The following is an 18,445-nucleotide window of genomic DNA, read 5'->3' as shown; positions in this document are numbered from 1 at the left end:
AAAAACAAAAACTCCAGGGAGCTGGTCAGAACTAGTGTGTACTAGCATTTCCAGAAGTTTTTCCCAAACGTGCTTGTTGAAAACTCACTGCTTATCTAAGTAGTGCTAATAATGTGCCTGATTCATGTGAGCCTGTAGTTTCTTGCCAGATTGCAGAAATTAAGTTGAACTAAAGCAGTGCTTTTTGAACGCTGGGACAGTGTCAACTATGCTTTGAGTGCTACCAGATTTGTTTTACATTATGCTTTCACCAATGATACTGCACTCGTCTTCTATAATATGCCAGACCAGCCATTGATACAGCTGCTCTTCATGCATCGAGAATTTTAACATAAAAAACCTGCGTCTAGCTTAAGCAGCGGCTGTTTGTTCTGCAGTAGGTAACAGCAGATTCTTGCCTTTTAAAAGTTCATTTTAATCAAACTGGGAATGAGAATTGTAATTCGTCAGGGTTCAATAGCACTTTGCTTTACTACTATCTTACAAGTCTGTCGAGCAGACTTTGTGCTTTGGCAGGTAAACGAAACTGAACTGCAGCTGCACTCAATCTCGCCTTACTAAATTTGGCAGAACCAAATAGGAATCAGCACCGAGTATTTTTCAGTGGCATTTTGATCTAAATCAGCATGTGCCCATAAAGCCTGAAGAAGCTTATCATATGCTGTAGCTGATCAAGAACAGTGCAAAAAGAAGCTTCGACGAGACGTAAACAGCTACGTATTTGGAACAGCACTGATCCAAGGTCTGATTTAAATAAATAGAAAACATCTTTTTCTACCAAATAATTAATTGAAAGGGAGCTCACGTTTTAAGCAGTCTCTCTAAAATACATTGCTTTGTTGCCCAGAGAAATTGGAAGTTTGTCCCAGTGCCTTTCAGGGAAACTACCCCAGAGCTGTGCGGCAGAGGAGACAGATTCGCAGCTCTTTAGGCTGTGCAGCATATTTTGTCCATCTGCCACGTCTCCCAGATTCAGGGACTGGCATGGCAGCCAACTTATAAAATACCATCAGCACGAACATGTTTCAAACTAAAAATGTAAGGCTACTTGAAAAGTCAATAATACAGGGATACAGAATTCATTTTCATATTTAATTTAGTAAAACTATCATTCCCAATTAGTACGGAGCAGTGGCAGAATTTTGCTTGCAAAACTAGTTTCATCCCTTGTCGCTTTCTGATTCCCAAAGGTTTATTTTGCGATTAGAAAACCCAAAACATTACAGGAGAGACAGAACTGTTCTTCTACCCTCTAACACCCACAGCAAAGCCCTGCCTCACAGCTGGGATTACAGCAGCAATTTGACAACAGAAATACTCCTCCTTGGGGCAGTGCCTCTGCATACACCTGAGGAATCGGTATGCACCACTTCTTGCTTGGGGCTGTGCCAAAGGTGAAAAATAGTTCTAACTGAATGAATAAAACATGTAAATAATAAATTCAAAGGAGCATTTTTGCTTAAAAATCTTTCGATACCAAAATAAAAACATCTCTACCAAGATCACATATTCACACCTGGCAGTGAATGTAATATTTAGCATGCTTGAATGAAATGAAAAGACATGGCAGTGTATTTCCCCCTTCAGCGGGTCTAACACTCTTCAGATACCTTACCTTTTGCCTGCTGAATTCTACTTCTAAGTTGATTTTTAATAAAAATTCATGCTACTCTGAATTCTGCAGCACCCATGAGAGTTTGAAGGGCTATCTTGTTTTAGTTCTTATCTGTAGCAGGCTGGATGCAAACACAAAGATGGCACTTGCAATTTCTAAAAAAGAAATCTGCTTATCAAGCCAGTGCAAGCACAACTGCAAAAACCAACAAATTCACTCTTTGCAGTGCTTCTCATCTCTTTTTAATTCCTCTTAAAAGACAGTAAAACCAACCACGTGGTTCTGTCATTATTCTTGCATCTCTAGGAATGTGAAACACGCACTTGCTGCTCTTCCTTTCCCTACTCTTTAATTAGAGCCAATGAAGTCAGCAAGAGTGCAAGCAAAAATAAAAAAGAGGATGTGGGAATGATGACAGTGGGACTACAAGTGATGCCAGAAGTTTCCTAATGAAGATGCAGGTGACGAGATCAGCGTTGCAGGGGAGAGTTCCACTGCATTTACAAGTCCACGACACGAGAAACCCCCTTTTCACCCCTGCCATGAGAACACGACTTACTTGGGACGCAGAGGCGTCTTACAGTCAGTCTTAGAGACAATCAAAACAAGACAAAATCTACAGTAGAGCAACCTGCAGTCAGAAATACTCCCTCTGGCCTCCCTCTCAACAACTGATTGAGCAAGAAGCTGTTAACGCAGATAACTTCTAATGAAGACAAACCTTCCACGCGGCACTGTGCCAACTGGTAACATCTTCGCCTGTAAGGTTGAATTTTTAAACAATCTGTTTGCATCCATGTCCATTTGCAGACAGACACCTGAACAGCCTGGAGGCTACCTTGCTGAGCAGCCACAGAGGACGGGTGAAGCTACGCACAGACGGCAATGATAAATCAAGATAAGAGAGCAAATGACAACTGCTGTCGGCAGCAGTTCAGTGAGCGAGAGCGCGGTGGCAGGCTGAAAGGGTCACATGTATGGAGCTGAGGAATGAAAAGATGCGCTCTTCTCAGATGCTGTAAACTGTGAACACTGGAAAACATGAGATTGAATCCTCCACTTCTGTACTCGGAGGAATCTGGAGGGCCCTTTTGTCAGTGGTGTTCAAAAGCAAACATATTCTGGTGCTCTTGTAAATACACCCTTCTCTCCAGATCGAAGTGGGAAGCCTTGGTCTCTCCCACCACAGTGCATGTTTCATCTCTCTGGCACAAGGACCAGATGCCCACTAATGCTTTGATTCTTAAAACTGGGACCATGTTTACTTTGGTGGTAAAACCCTCTCTTCACCCCTTCTTGTCTATACCACTCCACAGCTCTTTCTTACTGCAGCAGTTTTCTCTTCGCTGCTCCCTCTGGTTTCCCGTAAACCCCTCTGCTTCCCCCCGTCCCTTCCTTCCTTACCACAAGGTTATTGCTCTGACCGCATTTCTCCTGGGTATCAAACTGCAGGACAGTGAGATGCTGATGAAAACTTCACGAACAGCTGACAGTGCTCAAATGAGGTAAAAGATGATATTTCTCCTGTTCTTGTTCAAGAAGTACTTCTGGTTTAGTAAATGATTAATTGTACTGATACATTCCCTTCAGCTCACGAATTCACAACTCTTTCTGGAAGGAAGGAGCTGCCTGCTCTGTGACAGATTACAGAGCAGCACCTTCCAACTGCAGAACACATCCTGCCACACACAGTTTTGGGATGCTCCCCTTATGTATCAGTTTTTCTTTTTTTTATCTTATCCATTGAGGGAGAACTGAAAGCTTCTATTTGGAAGCTAATAATCACAATCCTAATTTGACCTACAGTATATTACTAGACTATGGTCTATTGTGATAGATAATCTAAGCAGCAAAGAGCAGACAGAAAAAAAACCCCAAGCTGCTAAATTTAACCGACTTGGAGAAGTCCATTAATACTGAAGGTCTTTCAGGGCTCAGCATCATCAGTTGCTGATTCCTCAAGCCAGAATTCCAACCTTTTAAATTCAGTATCATCAGAAAACCTAACTCTTCTTCCATTCAAATGAAGTAAAAATGCACTGCAGCTTCATATTATTTAAAGTTTCAGTTAAAGTAACTTATTTAAGGAGTTCGATTCCACTGAAAGTAAGAGTGTGATTTTGCATGATTTAGCATCATATTTTAAAAATCCAGTTTAAGTCACCAATTTTATGTTCTCATACTCCAAACAACATCTCAATTTACTTTCTCTCCTCATTTATTTATTCAGTTATTACTACGCTATCAGTTGGCACTAGCACTGAATGACAAGCTTAGTTACACTTAATGCAGTATCATCCACTTTTCCACTGCACAGATGAAAACTCTAACTCCTACTTCTACATAATTATCTTCCATAATACCATACAGTTAAAAACAATTCGGTACCTAGCTTCTGAGTTTCGTAAAATTCAGCACGGTTTTGTGGCTGAGCAGTTCATCAGCGCTGCGTTATCTAGCTCCAGAAGGGCTCATCATTGCAGCTCCAGAGTAGGTAATCAATTCACTGCCAACAAATTCCAGAATGGTTCACCGATTCAGTGGTATCTTAACACCGGAACGGGCAGCAATTCCTTGCCATTGAGTGTCAGAGCGGGGTATTAATTCAATGTCACATAACTCTAGAGAAGTGCATTCAGAGTCACCTATCTCCAAAGTGGTTCATCATGTCAATGTCACCAAAGTCCACAGTGGTGCAGTAATTCCATCTCATCTCCTTCCACTGTAGTTCATCGATTCAGTGCTCTGAAACTCTGAAGTAGTATTTAACCTGATTAAAACTCATCAAGAAAGAAAAAGGTGCCGAGAAAATGGAAAGACATACATCATACAAATGTAGGATTCAAACCTAGAGGTCAAGGGTTCTCCATTAAAAAGACATAAGTGATTTAGTTAGCCAGATACTTGTAAAGTATTTTAAAACTATACATCTACCAAATTCTTTAGCTATCCATCAAGCACAGTGCATATTCAAAGCCTAATACATGCTGTCATAGAGCAAGCGCATGTCTTCCTTTAAACTGGACCAGATTCAAACTCCAGTCATTATCAAACATCCCTGAATAAAATAATTCAGCCATCACCTTTCTAAAACCGCTGCCCAGTTGGGAGATCTGCTCTAGTGCAGACTACGAGTCGGAAGAGGGATACAGAGGCCACTGCCTCCCTGACCGGCGAGGTCTGCCCAAAGACCTCTGCTGGAACCTGCTGACTCCCACATCTGTTCATCAATGTCAGAGGAAGATTTGAAAAAAGCTGTACGCTGCACAGAAGCCTTATCTCCTCTCTGCGTATGGTCTGGCTGCATTTTACAGAATATAACCTTAACTGGACCTCTCCCAGACAGAAAGAAATGCAGTCAACTGGCACTAGCTCTCTCGTTCTCTCCCTCTCCAGACACATCATCGATGGTGGCTGTAACAGCACACAGAATCTTACATTGCTATTAATACAATTCAACTTCCAACCACTGAATAATCCCTACATGTTACACCACACACACGCTCAATTCTCTCTTAAGGAAGAAGAAATATCCATGATAATACACGCTCAGTTTCCAAAAATCTTCCACTGGTTACATGGGTAGCATTGGAAAGCCTGATGAATGTATTTTAACTGCCACTCCCTGTACAATGTATCAGCCTATCACCCCATTTTATGGCATGTTCCCAAATACTTAAGCCCATTAAGTCTAAGATCTTTAAGAACTTTAAAAACCTGTAAGCAAATTTTCATGAAGTACCGATTTCAGTATCACAAGCAGGTTCTACAGTAGTATCTTTATACAGAAGAAACACTTGCACCCTGTTTAAATTACTATTCCAAAAAATCTGAATTTTGATCTCTAATCTATACACAATGCTCTTAAGCATATGCACCGAACTGGCACTGAAATAAACTAGAAATGGGTTTCCTAATATTCACAGCTATTATTATATCCATCAGAACAATAATTAGAAGACTAATTATAGAAAAAGGACAGCAGAATCAGCCCAGTCAGTTAAAGGTGGCCCTTCCTTTGTAACCCTCAGACTATTAACTCTGTGGATCACAACCTGCAGCGTGGGAAAGACTCTGTCTGTCATGGAACAACTTTGTCACCTTTGACAATAACAGGGTGGCACTTTGGCTCTCTGCCTGCCAATGTGCCAGCTGAAGAGCCCAGAGTGAGCAGCAAAAGCAAAAAAGCTGACACAGCTCACTTCTCCCTGCAGCAAGGGAGAAAAAGGGATCACACTGTGCTCTAAGTCCTAATTTGCCCAGTGCTCTCTGTGCCTGGACATGGGCGCAATGAATTCTCTCTTACTCAGGGCAGGTGGAAAGGTGACAGTCTAACATGAGTGACAGATGAAAGACCGATGGAAATTTTTTTGCCCCTGGCTTGCCATGCAGACCTCCTTGGGAACAGAGATCAAAACAAAGTCCGTGGCAACACAATCCCTACAGCATCATACTGCCAGAAATGCTTTAATAGATGCATGTGAACTAAACTTGCTCATTATATTACCGGGAGCTTCCAAAAATTGTAAGAAGCTTTTATTACGCACGCACTTTGATAAGCGCCCACATCTCACTGACGTTTAGGAACAGTCTGGTACTGGCGTTTTGTTTATGGCGTCTCCCCCCGCCTTTCTGCCTGGATTAACAAGAAACTAAATATTGGTTATCTGCATAAAACTGAAGTCTGAAGTAAATTTGAACTCCATTTGTATTTCACGGTTTCAAGATAACAATATGATGTCCTTTTTTGAAGGAATTTCACACACACATCAATGAGCAGCAGACACCCAAAGCCTGGCCTCCTGGGGACTCCTCAGCTCACACAAAGGCGAATGCAATGAGATGGTACAGCAGCGCCTCTTGGACGGACATTTATAAATGAAAGAGGCTGAAGTTTTCCCCTCAACGTATTAGTTCATGAGGGTGTTTTTGGTAAGGATGAGCCTGCTTTTTTCCAGTGCTAAAGATTTGCTTCGTGATTAACACTGGTGGAAGTGCAGAGGAGAAAAAAGCTCCAGCCACCTGAGACAGATCTGGCTCACAGCTCATACTGGACTAAGTGCGGCTGCAGAACAAATGGCTTGAAATAATCTTGCATTCAATTTGAAATGAAAGAAGGTAATATTTTCATAGCCTTTAAACAAATGTTCAATTCCTCACTGTGCTTTTCTCAGTGCAACAGTCCACTGCCCTGGGCTTATTTTCATTGCATCCATGATGCTCCTCAGCTAGAGCAGGGAAAAACTGAGACTCACAGAGACCAAAGATACAGGGAAAAAACCATTGAGACAACAAACACAGTTTGTGTAAAAACATGTACCAAAATAGTTTTTGGCACAAGGTTTGGTTGTTTTTACTAGGGCCCAACTGTGGCCTAAGTAGGAGTTGCATAGGATGGGACAGGACACTAAGTGACCCAGATGTTTGAAAGCCAGACTTCCCAGATCTTCTCCTTACAGGGAGAATGATTAAAAAAAAAAAATAATCATCAAAAGACCTTCTGAATTACTTTTATTAGAAAAAGTAAACCATTAAGGGAAAAAGAAAACCTCCACCGTGAGACAGAGCCAAAGCAAAACAGTTTATAAACTCCTTTCTGCCTAGAGATGCTGCAAAGAACCTTCTTGTCTTTGCCACAGCAGGTCCTTGCCTCCAGTCTGCTCTCAGTCAGGGTTGCAATAAACTCCTCAGGGGTGCTGAAGGAGTCTTTTTCTTCCTGTCACCCTTGCTGTGTATCTGTTCCCCATTCCTCTCGGTAGCGTCCCAACGTTTGCTGCGATGTTACCAGCCCAGCAGGGAGGAAGCCTGTATTTGGGCTGTATAATGTGTTTACAAAAAAGTAACTGTGACTTTCCATCACAAAAAGCCCTAATTGCACTGAAAACGTTCAATTTGTGCCATCAGCTCTCTGTTTATATATAAACATGACTTTTCTCTGTATCAGTGAGACCTACAGCTGTGTAACATCGACATGATTTGTGAGGATTTAGCTCAAGACTGATCAGCTCCACGTATGGAAGGCAAGCAGAGAGATCCACAAATGCACTCTCTGCTGCTCACATACCATCATCATCGTCGTCGTATTTCTGACAACAAAACAAGGTCACTAGCTAGAGTGTGGTTATCAATATCCTGAAAAAATAACAATACGGATGTATATTAAAAAAAGATTTAAAAATAAGGATTTTTAAACTTACTTTTGGAAGGGACACGCAGATTGGATCGTACCACTTGTAAGGAGTCTGCTTGAACTCGAAGCTCATAACTTTTCACACTTTCATAATCCAGAGACTTTTTAACTGAGATCACGCCTGTTCTGTTATTAATAGCAAACACATCTGAAATCCAGCAAAAACAGAAGTAACTTTCTAAGACGCATGAACTTTTTTTTTTAATGCCCAAGCGCTTCTATTTTGGTGATAACACTATTCTCTGACACTGTCTTCAGAAACTCATTCCCATCCCTCCTTCAGGCCTCTAAAAGCCCAGGTAACTCCTCTTTGAAGCTGACTTCAAAGGAACACAGCAGCTGAATCTGACCTGGTACTGGAATAACCAACTAGAGGAGACGCTGGCAAGAGCAGACAAGACAAGCAGCCCACTCTCACAAAAAGGAGGATGGGACGGGGAATTCTTCCACATCCCTCCAAATAATTTAGTGTAATTTTGCTTAAAGATTTATTTCAAGGTGGATCACAGAGCACCCAAGAAGGATGCAAATGCAGGAACAATGTTTTGTTTAAATATCAGGCTCTAATCTAATGCTTGTGGCTACATCATGGCAAAGTCTATAATGCCTTAAAATAGAAGTCCACCTCCATCAAAGCTATTTATATTCTTATTTCAGTATGCCATGTATTCACATCAGGTGGCACCGATGTGAATTTTCACGTCAGTGAAAATATCATTGTATTTTAAATTTTATTGTAATTCTGCTAACTAATCTGATCTTCCGTTCATCTCTAAAGGCTTGATAACGGCAGTCCCTCCTGCTTGTACAGATGAGGTGGGATTTCACCTCAGCAGCTTTATTTCTAATCACTATTTCTTGAAGACTTCTGGTGCACACACTAGGCTCAGCATAACCACTAAGACCAAAATATTAGTACCTACCCTCTTCATTTCCTGCAACGATTGAATATACAATTGTCTGGTTCAAGGCGGCTGCTGTAACAACTGCGACCACAGTTCCTTTTGGTGCACTTTCACTCACCGGCGGGGGTCTGCAGAATTGAACAAAAGTATTTGTGTTATCTTCCAGTTGCCTGAACAGCAGATGACTGAAACTTATTCCTCAGGTTAGCAGTTTCATCCGTCTATTAGGCTGCCAAAGCAAGAGGATCTGTTATTACAGAAAGACATATTAAAAAAGCAAAAGTTTAACCTTCACCGCTGCAACTGCAAAAAATGGTAAGAAATCTAACTGACAAGAGGTGGCAATATACAGATACAATGGTTCTTTGATATGAGAAACAGAAAAGCAGGGAATAGTAAGTAGAAAATAACAGAAACACAAGAACCACCCCAGACTGATAGACTGCAAGTAACATTTAGAACATAATAGCTCTTTTAGAATACTCACCTCTACTAAGAAAACTCAGTAATCTATCAGAAATGCATGCAGGAAAGTTCATTCATGGGTAAACCTCTATCATTTAAACAGTAAGCACTTTAAAGGCACCTCCTCAGGAATTTCTGCTCTTCAGAAAGATCCAAAAATTTTCCTGCCAACCGATTTCGGTACTAAAAGCCAAGACACATCTTTTAAGCATTCAGTAAATTGTTTCTGATTCACTGAGCACTGATTCATGTAAAGAAAGAAAAAGATTACACTACTAACACATCGGTATCTCATGTTCTTTGTATCCTACAAACACTGAAAACTGAGCATCTCTCATTCAGCATAGTTTCATCATGTATAAACAATGAGTGTCCTCCTGAAACGCAGTAAAGAATTATTTCACGCTTTCTCTTCTATTGTTCAAATGTTATCTGTTCAGACAATGTGGTGAATAAAAAGAATTTTTGCACCCATCCATAAATGCAGATGCATCTTTATTAAAACTAGCATTATCCAGATATTTTCCATTTTAAAAAAATTGCACTCATTCAGTATATAATGAAATAAAAGACAGATGAGAATATATTGAGATAGGCTCCTAAATAGGAGTAGACTTTAAGGAGTACTTCAGTTGTGCACTGATCTTCAAAGTTCTGGACACAATCTACACCTGGTTTCATTTCAGAGAATATTTTATGACTTCCCTCTTTCATCCTCCAAGTATTTTTCAAATACTCCACCCCATACCATGTTTTCCCATTCCAGAAAGCTGGAACCCCAGGTTGCAACCCTAACTATTGAACCCAAACCTTTGCCATGACACACCAAGAGACCAATAATCTGCCCTTGATCTCTGTCTTATGAACATTTTCTTGGGCATGAATATTGGTTTGAACATCCTAGAAAAAGTTCTAGATAATGACACTGAATATACTGAACTGAGTTTAAAAATTTCAGTGGGTAAATTATTCATTATCACTTAAAAAAAGAAAAAAAGAAAAAAGAGAGCTGGGTAGTTTGGGTGACGATGCCTATTACATGACCTCCTGTCCTGGAGATGATGTACTTGCCTTCATGCTTCGCAGCTTTCTGCAGCAGCTGCTTGCTGCCTACATGAACGTTGGTCAGAAGTTTACCTATACTTCTGCCTCCTCGAGTTGCTATTCAGTCTGCCTTCACCCTGACCCTAGATTCTCTGACTGCTCCCTTACTTTGCCCTAAGGGTTATACTTCTTTTGCTCTTCCTGAGTTCTTGCTCTCAGCTTAATCGTTACGGCACTCCATTGCTTGGCCGCTCGTGCTCCAGATTATACCACCTGTAAAAAAGATGCCAAAGGCAAACCATATCCACGGCCCATAGGGCTAAGATGCACTCTTCCTTCCCTTCTTGTAACATCTTCCATTGCTTTACATACTTGTTTTAGTTTGCTTCCTGTGGAGGGCCCAGCCTCTCTTATATTAAACCACTGTATCTCACTTAGCATGGTGAGGTATCAATTCTCCTGAGCATATCTAGGCCTTCCACTGTACAAATAATGGGGAGAAAATACTGTTCCAGGCTGAGTCACACTGGATCATGTAAGAGCGACTGTACTGAAACACTGACCTTCCGATTTTTTCGCAGAAAAAGATGATGGTAAGTTCACTTTTACTCAAACACACATGCACAGACCAGATCACTCTGGCTCCCAACCTTCTGCCTCAAGTGTGCTATCAGCAACAGAAATAAAATTCATTATTGCTACCTGATTTATTAAGCTGCAAAACTAGTGCTATAAAATGCTTATTAATGTGCATTTTACAAATGCAAAGGTTAATGTCAGAGACAGGAAAAAAGGCTGTCAAGTCTGAAAGCATTTCAAGCTGTAGCTCTTTTGATGAGGTCAGAGATGCAGGCCAACGAGAAAATAAAGATCCTTTTTATGTTGCATTATATATTATGTTGTTTTCTTTTTCTTCTGAAGGCACATGATTTGAACAAAAAAACCTCATGATGGTGTATACACAAACCCCACATTTCATCTGAAGCACACTTTTGGTACATTCTTTTAATGGAAATGGCCCTAAAACTTCCCCTCTGACATAGCTGAATTCAATGAATTGACAAATCAATATCAATTAGCAAGTAGCTTTTGTGTTTGCTATGAGAGGCTATAGAGGGAGCAGACAGAAAACTGCCACAGTAATTGTATTGATTTCATTTGCCTGATTTAACTAAGGTGATCAGGTTCAACCGGAGCAATGCGGCAGCTGAATTAAAACATACAGCTGGTCTCTTAAGAACATTTTGCTGAATTGTAAAGAAGTGAACCAGCAAAAGACAATGGTATTCAGCTGACAATATACTGTTCTTTATCCTGTATACAAGCTCTAATAAGCTTTCTCTGGGGATAAGTTCATTATTTTCCAGTTTTTGAATGACTAAGATGTACAGCAGTGCTTTTTCTTTGTTTGGTTAGTTTTTTATTTTGTAAGTGGTAGGCATACTATTTAAAACCCTTTTAGGGGACACGCAAGGGCATTTTTATGCAATAATTTTGCATTACTGGATGATAAAGGCCAGTTATTTTTGTGAGAAGACGTGACGCTAGCAAAGCAGTGCAATCCAGTCCAAGCCACCCAGAGAAGGCTTAGAAAACTGACAACGTAGTGAAAGGGAAAGGTACTGCTGTGACTTCAACACATGATTAGGATTCAGAGCATCTGAAGGTATTTTTGTCTGATAATGTTTGCAACACCTTATTGAGCCTCTGAGTGCAACTGCCAATACAGTCATTACCCTGCCAGCCACAGGCTCTGACCGTACCTGACAGTACATTTCTGTCACTGCCACCTGCATGGGACTGGCACGCCACTGCCTCACAGTCCAGTGCTGACTTATTGGAAATGTTTTAAACGAAACGGTTACTTTCTGAGCTTCTGAACAAAACATCGTCTCAAATATGTGATTTCTAATATTCCCCTCCCAATACTTACATGCATGGGTATCCACATACATAGTCACATGCATTAACATGATAATCCACTTGCACCCCATAAATCTTAGGGTGAAACGGGATAAACAGCAATTAGCACACACTTTAGCCACCTCAGCTGCAACTCAATCTACCCATAGTCTTAATCTTTCCTCCTGAACACTTTCCTTTGCACAACCATCTTTTGACCATGACAAAATAAATATATTTCTATACCAATGTTTCATTCATTCACATGGGATTTTTCTGTAACCGTCACAGCAACGTGCAATTTAGGTTGGTCAATCTTCACTTAAATGTTTTCACAGCAATACTAAATGGTATTTCGTCAGCATCCAGGATGGGATGGATACCAGGAGAGGCCCCCATCGCTGTGGTGCCACGAAAAACCTGGAGGATCCCCAGACTCGGCGCGAAGCCACCCAACCTGCCCAACCCCTTCTTGACAAGCTGTGGTGGGAAAAGAGGGCACAAAGGCAGCAAAGTGTAAAAAGGAGCAGCCTCAATTGCTTTGTGCCATGCTAAGATCGGTATCCGATGGCCTCGGATTTGGGAAGAACAAAGTAATTCAAAATTGACAAAATAGATCTTTCATAACAAGTCTTCTCTCCCACTCTTCTGATTTCATTACCCCTGAACAAGTTTAAGATTTGCCTGTGTTTCTCTGAGGCCTCTATTGCATTGCTTACTGCTTCAGTATGAAACCGTGCCACAAAATGTGTTTGCCCCTCAGGAAAAAAAAAAAGCAACCCCAAACTAGAAGAACAACAGAATTAAAAATAAAGTCATTATTTATGCAGCAAAACACTGAAAAAGGATATAAATTGTAAAAGAATAATATCTTTTAATTTGCTATACCTTAGTTACCCATATCTTGATCAGAGGGGGAAATCAAGACTGAACACGTTCATATCCATTGCAGGGTGTAACTATTTTTAATGTCCACAGTGAAAGTTTAACTTTTCCTCTCTTCTTTTCTGCTTCTTTTTCCCTTTGCTAAACACGTCAGACTCTCATCCGTTTTTCAATTTGCCTGATATCCAATATGCTTTAAATTCACCATGAAACTCTACTATCTCCAAAAGCACGAACATGTGATTTAATCAAAAATTAAATTTAAAACCAGCAAACCCAATAATAAATTGGAAAATTGGTTTAGTACTGAAGTTTAATAGTGTGATGTGTATGTACTCTGTATTAGACACTTCAGTCAACTCTATTTTGTGGATTATATTTCAGTTCATGGAGGTCCATAAGCATACCTTGGAACTTAAAGATTTTATTTTTTTGTTTCATTACATTGCTAAGATTCTTAGCTCAACTTGATTGAAATGTCATTTGGACCTCTCCTGGTAAAATCGTCTCCCTACCTTCTCTCACATTACAGCTTCTTAAAATATTTTGGCCTTAGCTACTTTTAACTCTCAAGGGCATTTTACCTGAAGTTACTCCACCCTCCTCTACCTGAAACATGTTTCTGAGCAGCGTACCCATTCCTGCACAGACTCTTTTCATCCGACTCCTCGTGGGAAGTGATTTTGTTTGGCTTTTTGTCCGTCTGATGCTTTGCATTAAAGAGAAGCTATGTAAGCCATTAAAAACAACCGTATTTTTCTGGAGAAAAGTCAAGCGTAGACAGAGCACTGGTGTGTCTAAAATGAGGTGAGCTAACAGTGAAGTTCTATGGAAACTAAAATGGCTAATAAAAGCTCTACAAAGAGAAACACTTAAATTGCTCCGGCTATGCAGCTGAGTTTTTAAAATTGTGCAAAAAATGTACAAATTTCTAACTCGTGTAGCAAAACAAAATGTAAAGAAACAAGAAAACAAGCAGTAAACATCATGATGGCAGCCCTTTTAATCCTTTCATTTAGACTATCTTGGCTTCCTGTCCTTGCTCAGAAAAAGGACCTAGCCCCATTTTAGAGCAATAATTGATCATTTTCTCAAATTTTCAGTTTCCACTACGTGCATCTATAACAATCTGAACAGTTTGTCAGAGACAGCAATTCCTTTTTTCTGGAAAAGAATATTTTCTTCTTAATTAGATGTATTTTTCAAGCAGTTTATCTTTAAAGTGTCCTGAAAAGGATCATGTATTCCTTACTGTACTTAATATCCTCACTTTCTGTCTCAATTCTCAAATTGGTTCAAGACATTCTGACCTTTTCATGGTATTTATCTCTAAAACAGATGACAGGGGAGTCTGGACATTGTTACAGTGAGCCCCTGTCATAACCTATTATCTTTTAAACCAGATGTCAAATTTTGTTCCCATGAACTCTCTGTCATCAGGCATAATGCATTTGTGTTATCTCGCCAATCTTCCTAAATTAAAGCTAAGGACATGATGACGTGAAAATTTCTGTCAGGATTACTACAGAACCAAAAAAGAAAAAAAAAAAAAAAATCCCATCAAGCACAAGGTAGGACACATTCACATACCTGAATTGGTCAGATAGACTGATTGATGGGATAGCATAGGACTGATAGGATCAATTTGATATCAATTTGATCAATTCTAAGGATCAATTCTAAGACCAGGATAATGCCGTAGCTTTGCACTCTCATAATACACTGCCGAAAGCCGATAGGGTTTAATACCACCTTTGTGTATTATTTCTATTCCATATTCACATTCCCAGAGTGACTCAGTTCTACATTTCATCAAACTGCTTTCAGCTCTGATCCTCATCCGCCCCAAGAAGAGCAAGGCAGATTCCCTGCACAGACCTAGACCCTGTGCTTACCTCTTCTGGTATAACCAGGTAACACGCAGCTAGATTCATTTCACCATAATATTTCATTGGAAAAAAAACACTGTAAAATTAGAGTTGCCTTTTCATTTGGTAAAAAGAAGTAGAAGATTTTAATAAAATGCAATGTGGCACTATTAAAACAAAGAAAACCAGAAAAAAGGGTGATCCTTCTACTACACTATAATCATCTGCTAACTCGCTCACTAATTTTTCAATGGCAAACCATGTTTCAGTATCTGCTGTAGAAATAATTTAATTTCCTAATTTTTTTATAACCACATGCTAAAGTGCGCTTTTGCCTTTTTTATTACAAACTAAATAAGTTTGGTGGTTTTATTACAAACTAAATATGTTTTATGGTGGTGGAGAACACCACCATAAAACATTGATTCCAAAAGCAAAAATCACACATATTTTCCTCAACCCAAGCCACTGACATGTGAGGCAAATTAAAAACGCATGTTGGAACCTATGCGTCATCCCTCTACCTTCAGTTTGAGGAAAACACTGACTATTCCCCCCTGCCCCCCTCAGAAATGCTGCATCAAAAATGTTGCCCGTAGTATTTCACTCTTTCATGTTTTTCATTCATAAAATGTAAATGTAAATTCCATTATGGGAAAGGTGGGAGAAGCAGCAGTAAGACTTAAGATACCCTGGGAAAAGGATTACCGAAACGGATGCTCTAAATCTACCATCATTACACAAAATACTTTTGAGGGACAAAACTAAAACCTTGTGCGCTCCTGTTACAAGAAGGGGGAAAGGAGCCCCTAACTGAGCACTGCTTAAAATGGCAGTGAGCTCTAACAGGAAGGAAAAAAAGAAAACTCAAGTAAACAGAGGCTTAAAGAAACACAGCTCCTGAGCAGCCCGATGAAAAAACAGCTGGATGTAAGGTAGAAGTTTATAGCCTGCCACTTTGGCACATGGTTTCATTTAGGAAGCATCTTGATTCCCTGAATAATGCCATTTTACTTATAGGAAACAAGTTATGACTTCTCCAGTTACTTCTCAAAGCAACATGTCAGAGACAAATAAGTAAACCAGTAAGAAAATAGCTTTGGAAATCTCGCTGTTGCCTACATCCCTAAAATGTTCCCTTCCCCTCCAAATCACTGGTGTACATGGTTTGGGTTTTTTTTCCCTTGTTCTGCTCTTGGTTTGAACAAAGGACATTCTCAGTGCTGTCCTCATTTCTGTACAGAACTTATCACTCCTGATTTTTTTAAGACATGTATAGATGTCTCTGTTCCTCTCCCTGGAATAACTCATTTCTCTTAATACTTGCATTTTTCTCTCATGCACTGTAAAGAAGGATGACTGAATTAGTAGGATACTCATGGTAAGAAAAGCACAGCTGCTTCTAGGAGGCCTCAGACATTTGCAACATGGTGGATGCTGTTCTGTGCCAAATGGCACCTTTTTGAAGGAGGCGCTGAATTAGAGAGATTTCAAATATGAAATGCTACCCATACCCTCAGTGCCGCTGTGCAGGATTCCCCATTTCCTATTTGACAATAAGAATAACTGTTTGACTGAACAGCAGCAAACCAGAGAACTGGGAAAAGCCTCTTTGAATAACACTTCCAACTGACTCCTGATATGCCTCCCTAATTTTGTTTTGTGAAATCCTATGATACACAGCTATTTGCGTGGATGATATCTGCCTACAGCATTGATGGATTTAATTAAGTGGAAAACATTACATCGTATCTTCTACTGAGCGAGCAAGAGGTCCGTGTGTCACAAAATCTCACTTTTTAACCAGAACACATTTTCACAGTAGAGTGTTGTTGCTAGTAGAGAAATAAAATGCCACACTACATTTACATCAAGCAATAGCCTCAAATTTGCAACTTCACATATTTCCTCCTGAATTGGAACCAAACTTCAGACTACCATACAACTGGACACATCTTTTCAAACAGGTTGGGGACCTATAATGCAATACCAACAGAAGCTGAAAGTTTCCAGTATTTTCCTTTTTCTGCTATGAAATGGCTGAACACCTGTTTAATGTGCCCACAGGCAATAATTAGGAACCAATGACGCTGCTTTCGGTTAGCATTTCATTTCCTGCTACAGCAGCACATTGCTATTAGCAATGACCTTCTAGTTGCAGAGGATGTGGTATTTATTAATTAACAAAACAAGAAGAAGATCCCAACTCCCTTTGAACTTTTACTTTTTTAAAAAGAGAATGTACTCATAAAGAGGACAGGCTTGCTGAAAAAAAAAAAAAAAAATCTCTTGATAGTCATCTGAGGTTCACTTCACATCTGGTCTTCACTGTTCCGTAGTGCTACTAATTATGATCTGTTAATTAAGAAATGAAAGTGCTGCCATTACCTGTTTGGAAGAAATGGAAACTTCTGGATCAATTACTTGCTCTGGAGTTCAATCAAGAGGTGATCTGGGTGGAGCCGTCAGGACAAGAGAAATAATAGCTTGGGAAAGGAGCACTCGAAATAGCTGATCTGATTTTCCCAAGCAAGTGATTTATTGCCAGAGACGTGGCTGTTTTGCCAGCATGAAGCAGAATGAGATCAAAGTCAGCACTAAAAAACTTAATAAACTGTGTGAACGGCCACAGCCTGTTTTGGGCAGCGATGCAGAAAGTCTCACGTGCCATGTGCTGGCAACCCCTTTCTTCCTCAGCTTGCTGTGCCCAGCACCCCCAGGCCCTTGCTCTCCAGGCTGTCACTTCGGCTGGAGAGAGGCAGAGGAAGCGGCAGCTCAGGCCTTGCCCGTACACTGCTGACAACCGCCCCGTGCGCCAGGTTTGGCGCTTGTGCCTCCCTCTGCTGTCAGTGCTTTGGAGAACCAGCAAAATCCGACTGACTGCCAGCCACCCCACAGGGAGATGCAGCGAGAAGAGCATCAGCAGCAGTGTCCTTCCCTGGCAGCAGAAGGTCAAGTGGGCTCAGAGGGGGACTAGCCATCTACAATTAAATGTCTGCATGTTATAGGCCTTTGATTCTTTTTGATTTTTGCCTCTTCACACTTCGCGTTTTTGTGGAACAAGCAAACAATACTTGGTTTGGAAAGCACTTTATTTAGCAGGCACTGCTGCTGTCAGCTCTCTCAAAGTCATACTTAATATCCATGACAAGGACAGACAAGGATCCAAGTAGAGAAGGATCCACATTGCTAATGCAGTTAAACTCTGCGGCTTCAGAATGAAGATCCAGGGAAGGAGCACTGGGATAGCTGCAGTACCAGCTGAAGTGCAATGAAGGCAGTTGGCTCACGTCTAAGGATTCACCGCAGAGAGATCTGTGGGAGCTGCAGTGTATTGGTGTCCCCAGAAGATGGTCACGTGCAAGGAGCGCTAGGCATGGATCATCTGGCCCTTACAAACAATGCTACCAGCCTGCAAGCCCCTGGGGTGGCATCTTTACAAGCTGCTGGACCAGATCACGCAGACCTGCTGGCTAATGGTGCTCTGCTTCTAACAGGGTGTGCGTGCATGGAGGAGGAATGTCCTAAAGCATGCTGCACCCAGGCTGCTGGGATGCTTGGCCTTGACTTG

The 18,445-nt window shown here is 40.6% G+C and overlaps 1 protein-coding gene across 4 annotated transcripts in view; it reads right to left on the bottom strand.

Moving 5' to 3' along the window:
• The window catches only part of PCDH15 (protocadherin related 15), a gene marked incomplete at both ends in the record, with an annotated part of 380,170 nt that overhangs the window by 69,823 nt on the left and 291,902 nt on the right, over positions 1–18,445 (bottom strand). For all 4 annotated transcript variants that reach the window (XM_082311053.1, XM_082311051.1, XM_082311054.1 and 1 more), the window contains 2 exons: positions 7,813–7,953; positions 8,729–8,838. In XM_082311053.1, the coding sequence (XP_082167179.1) occupies positions 7,813–7,953; positions 8,729–8,838 (251 nt within the window). The remainder of the gene's footprint in view (positions 1–7,812; positions 7,954–8,728; positions 8,839–18,445) is intronic.

This window comes from Platalea leucorodia (assembly GCF_965183815.1).
Source record: "Platalea leucorodia genome assembly, chromosome: 4".
NCBI lineage: Eukaryota > Metazoa > Chordata > Aves > Pelecaniformes > Threskiornithidae > Platalea > Platalea leucorodia.
The sequence above is the reverse complement of the archived record's forward strand: the minus strand, read 5'-3'. Positions and strand labels throughout refer to the sequence as shown.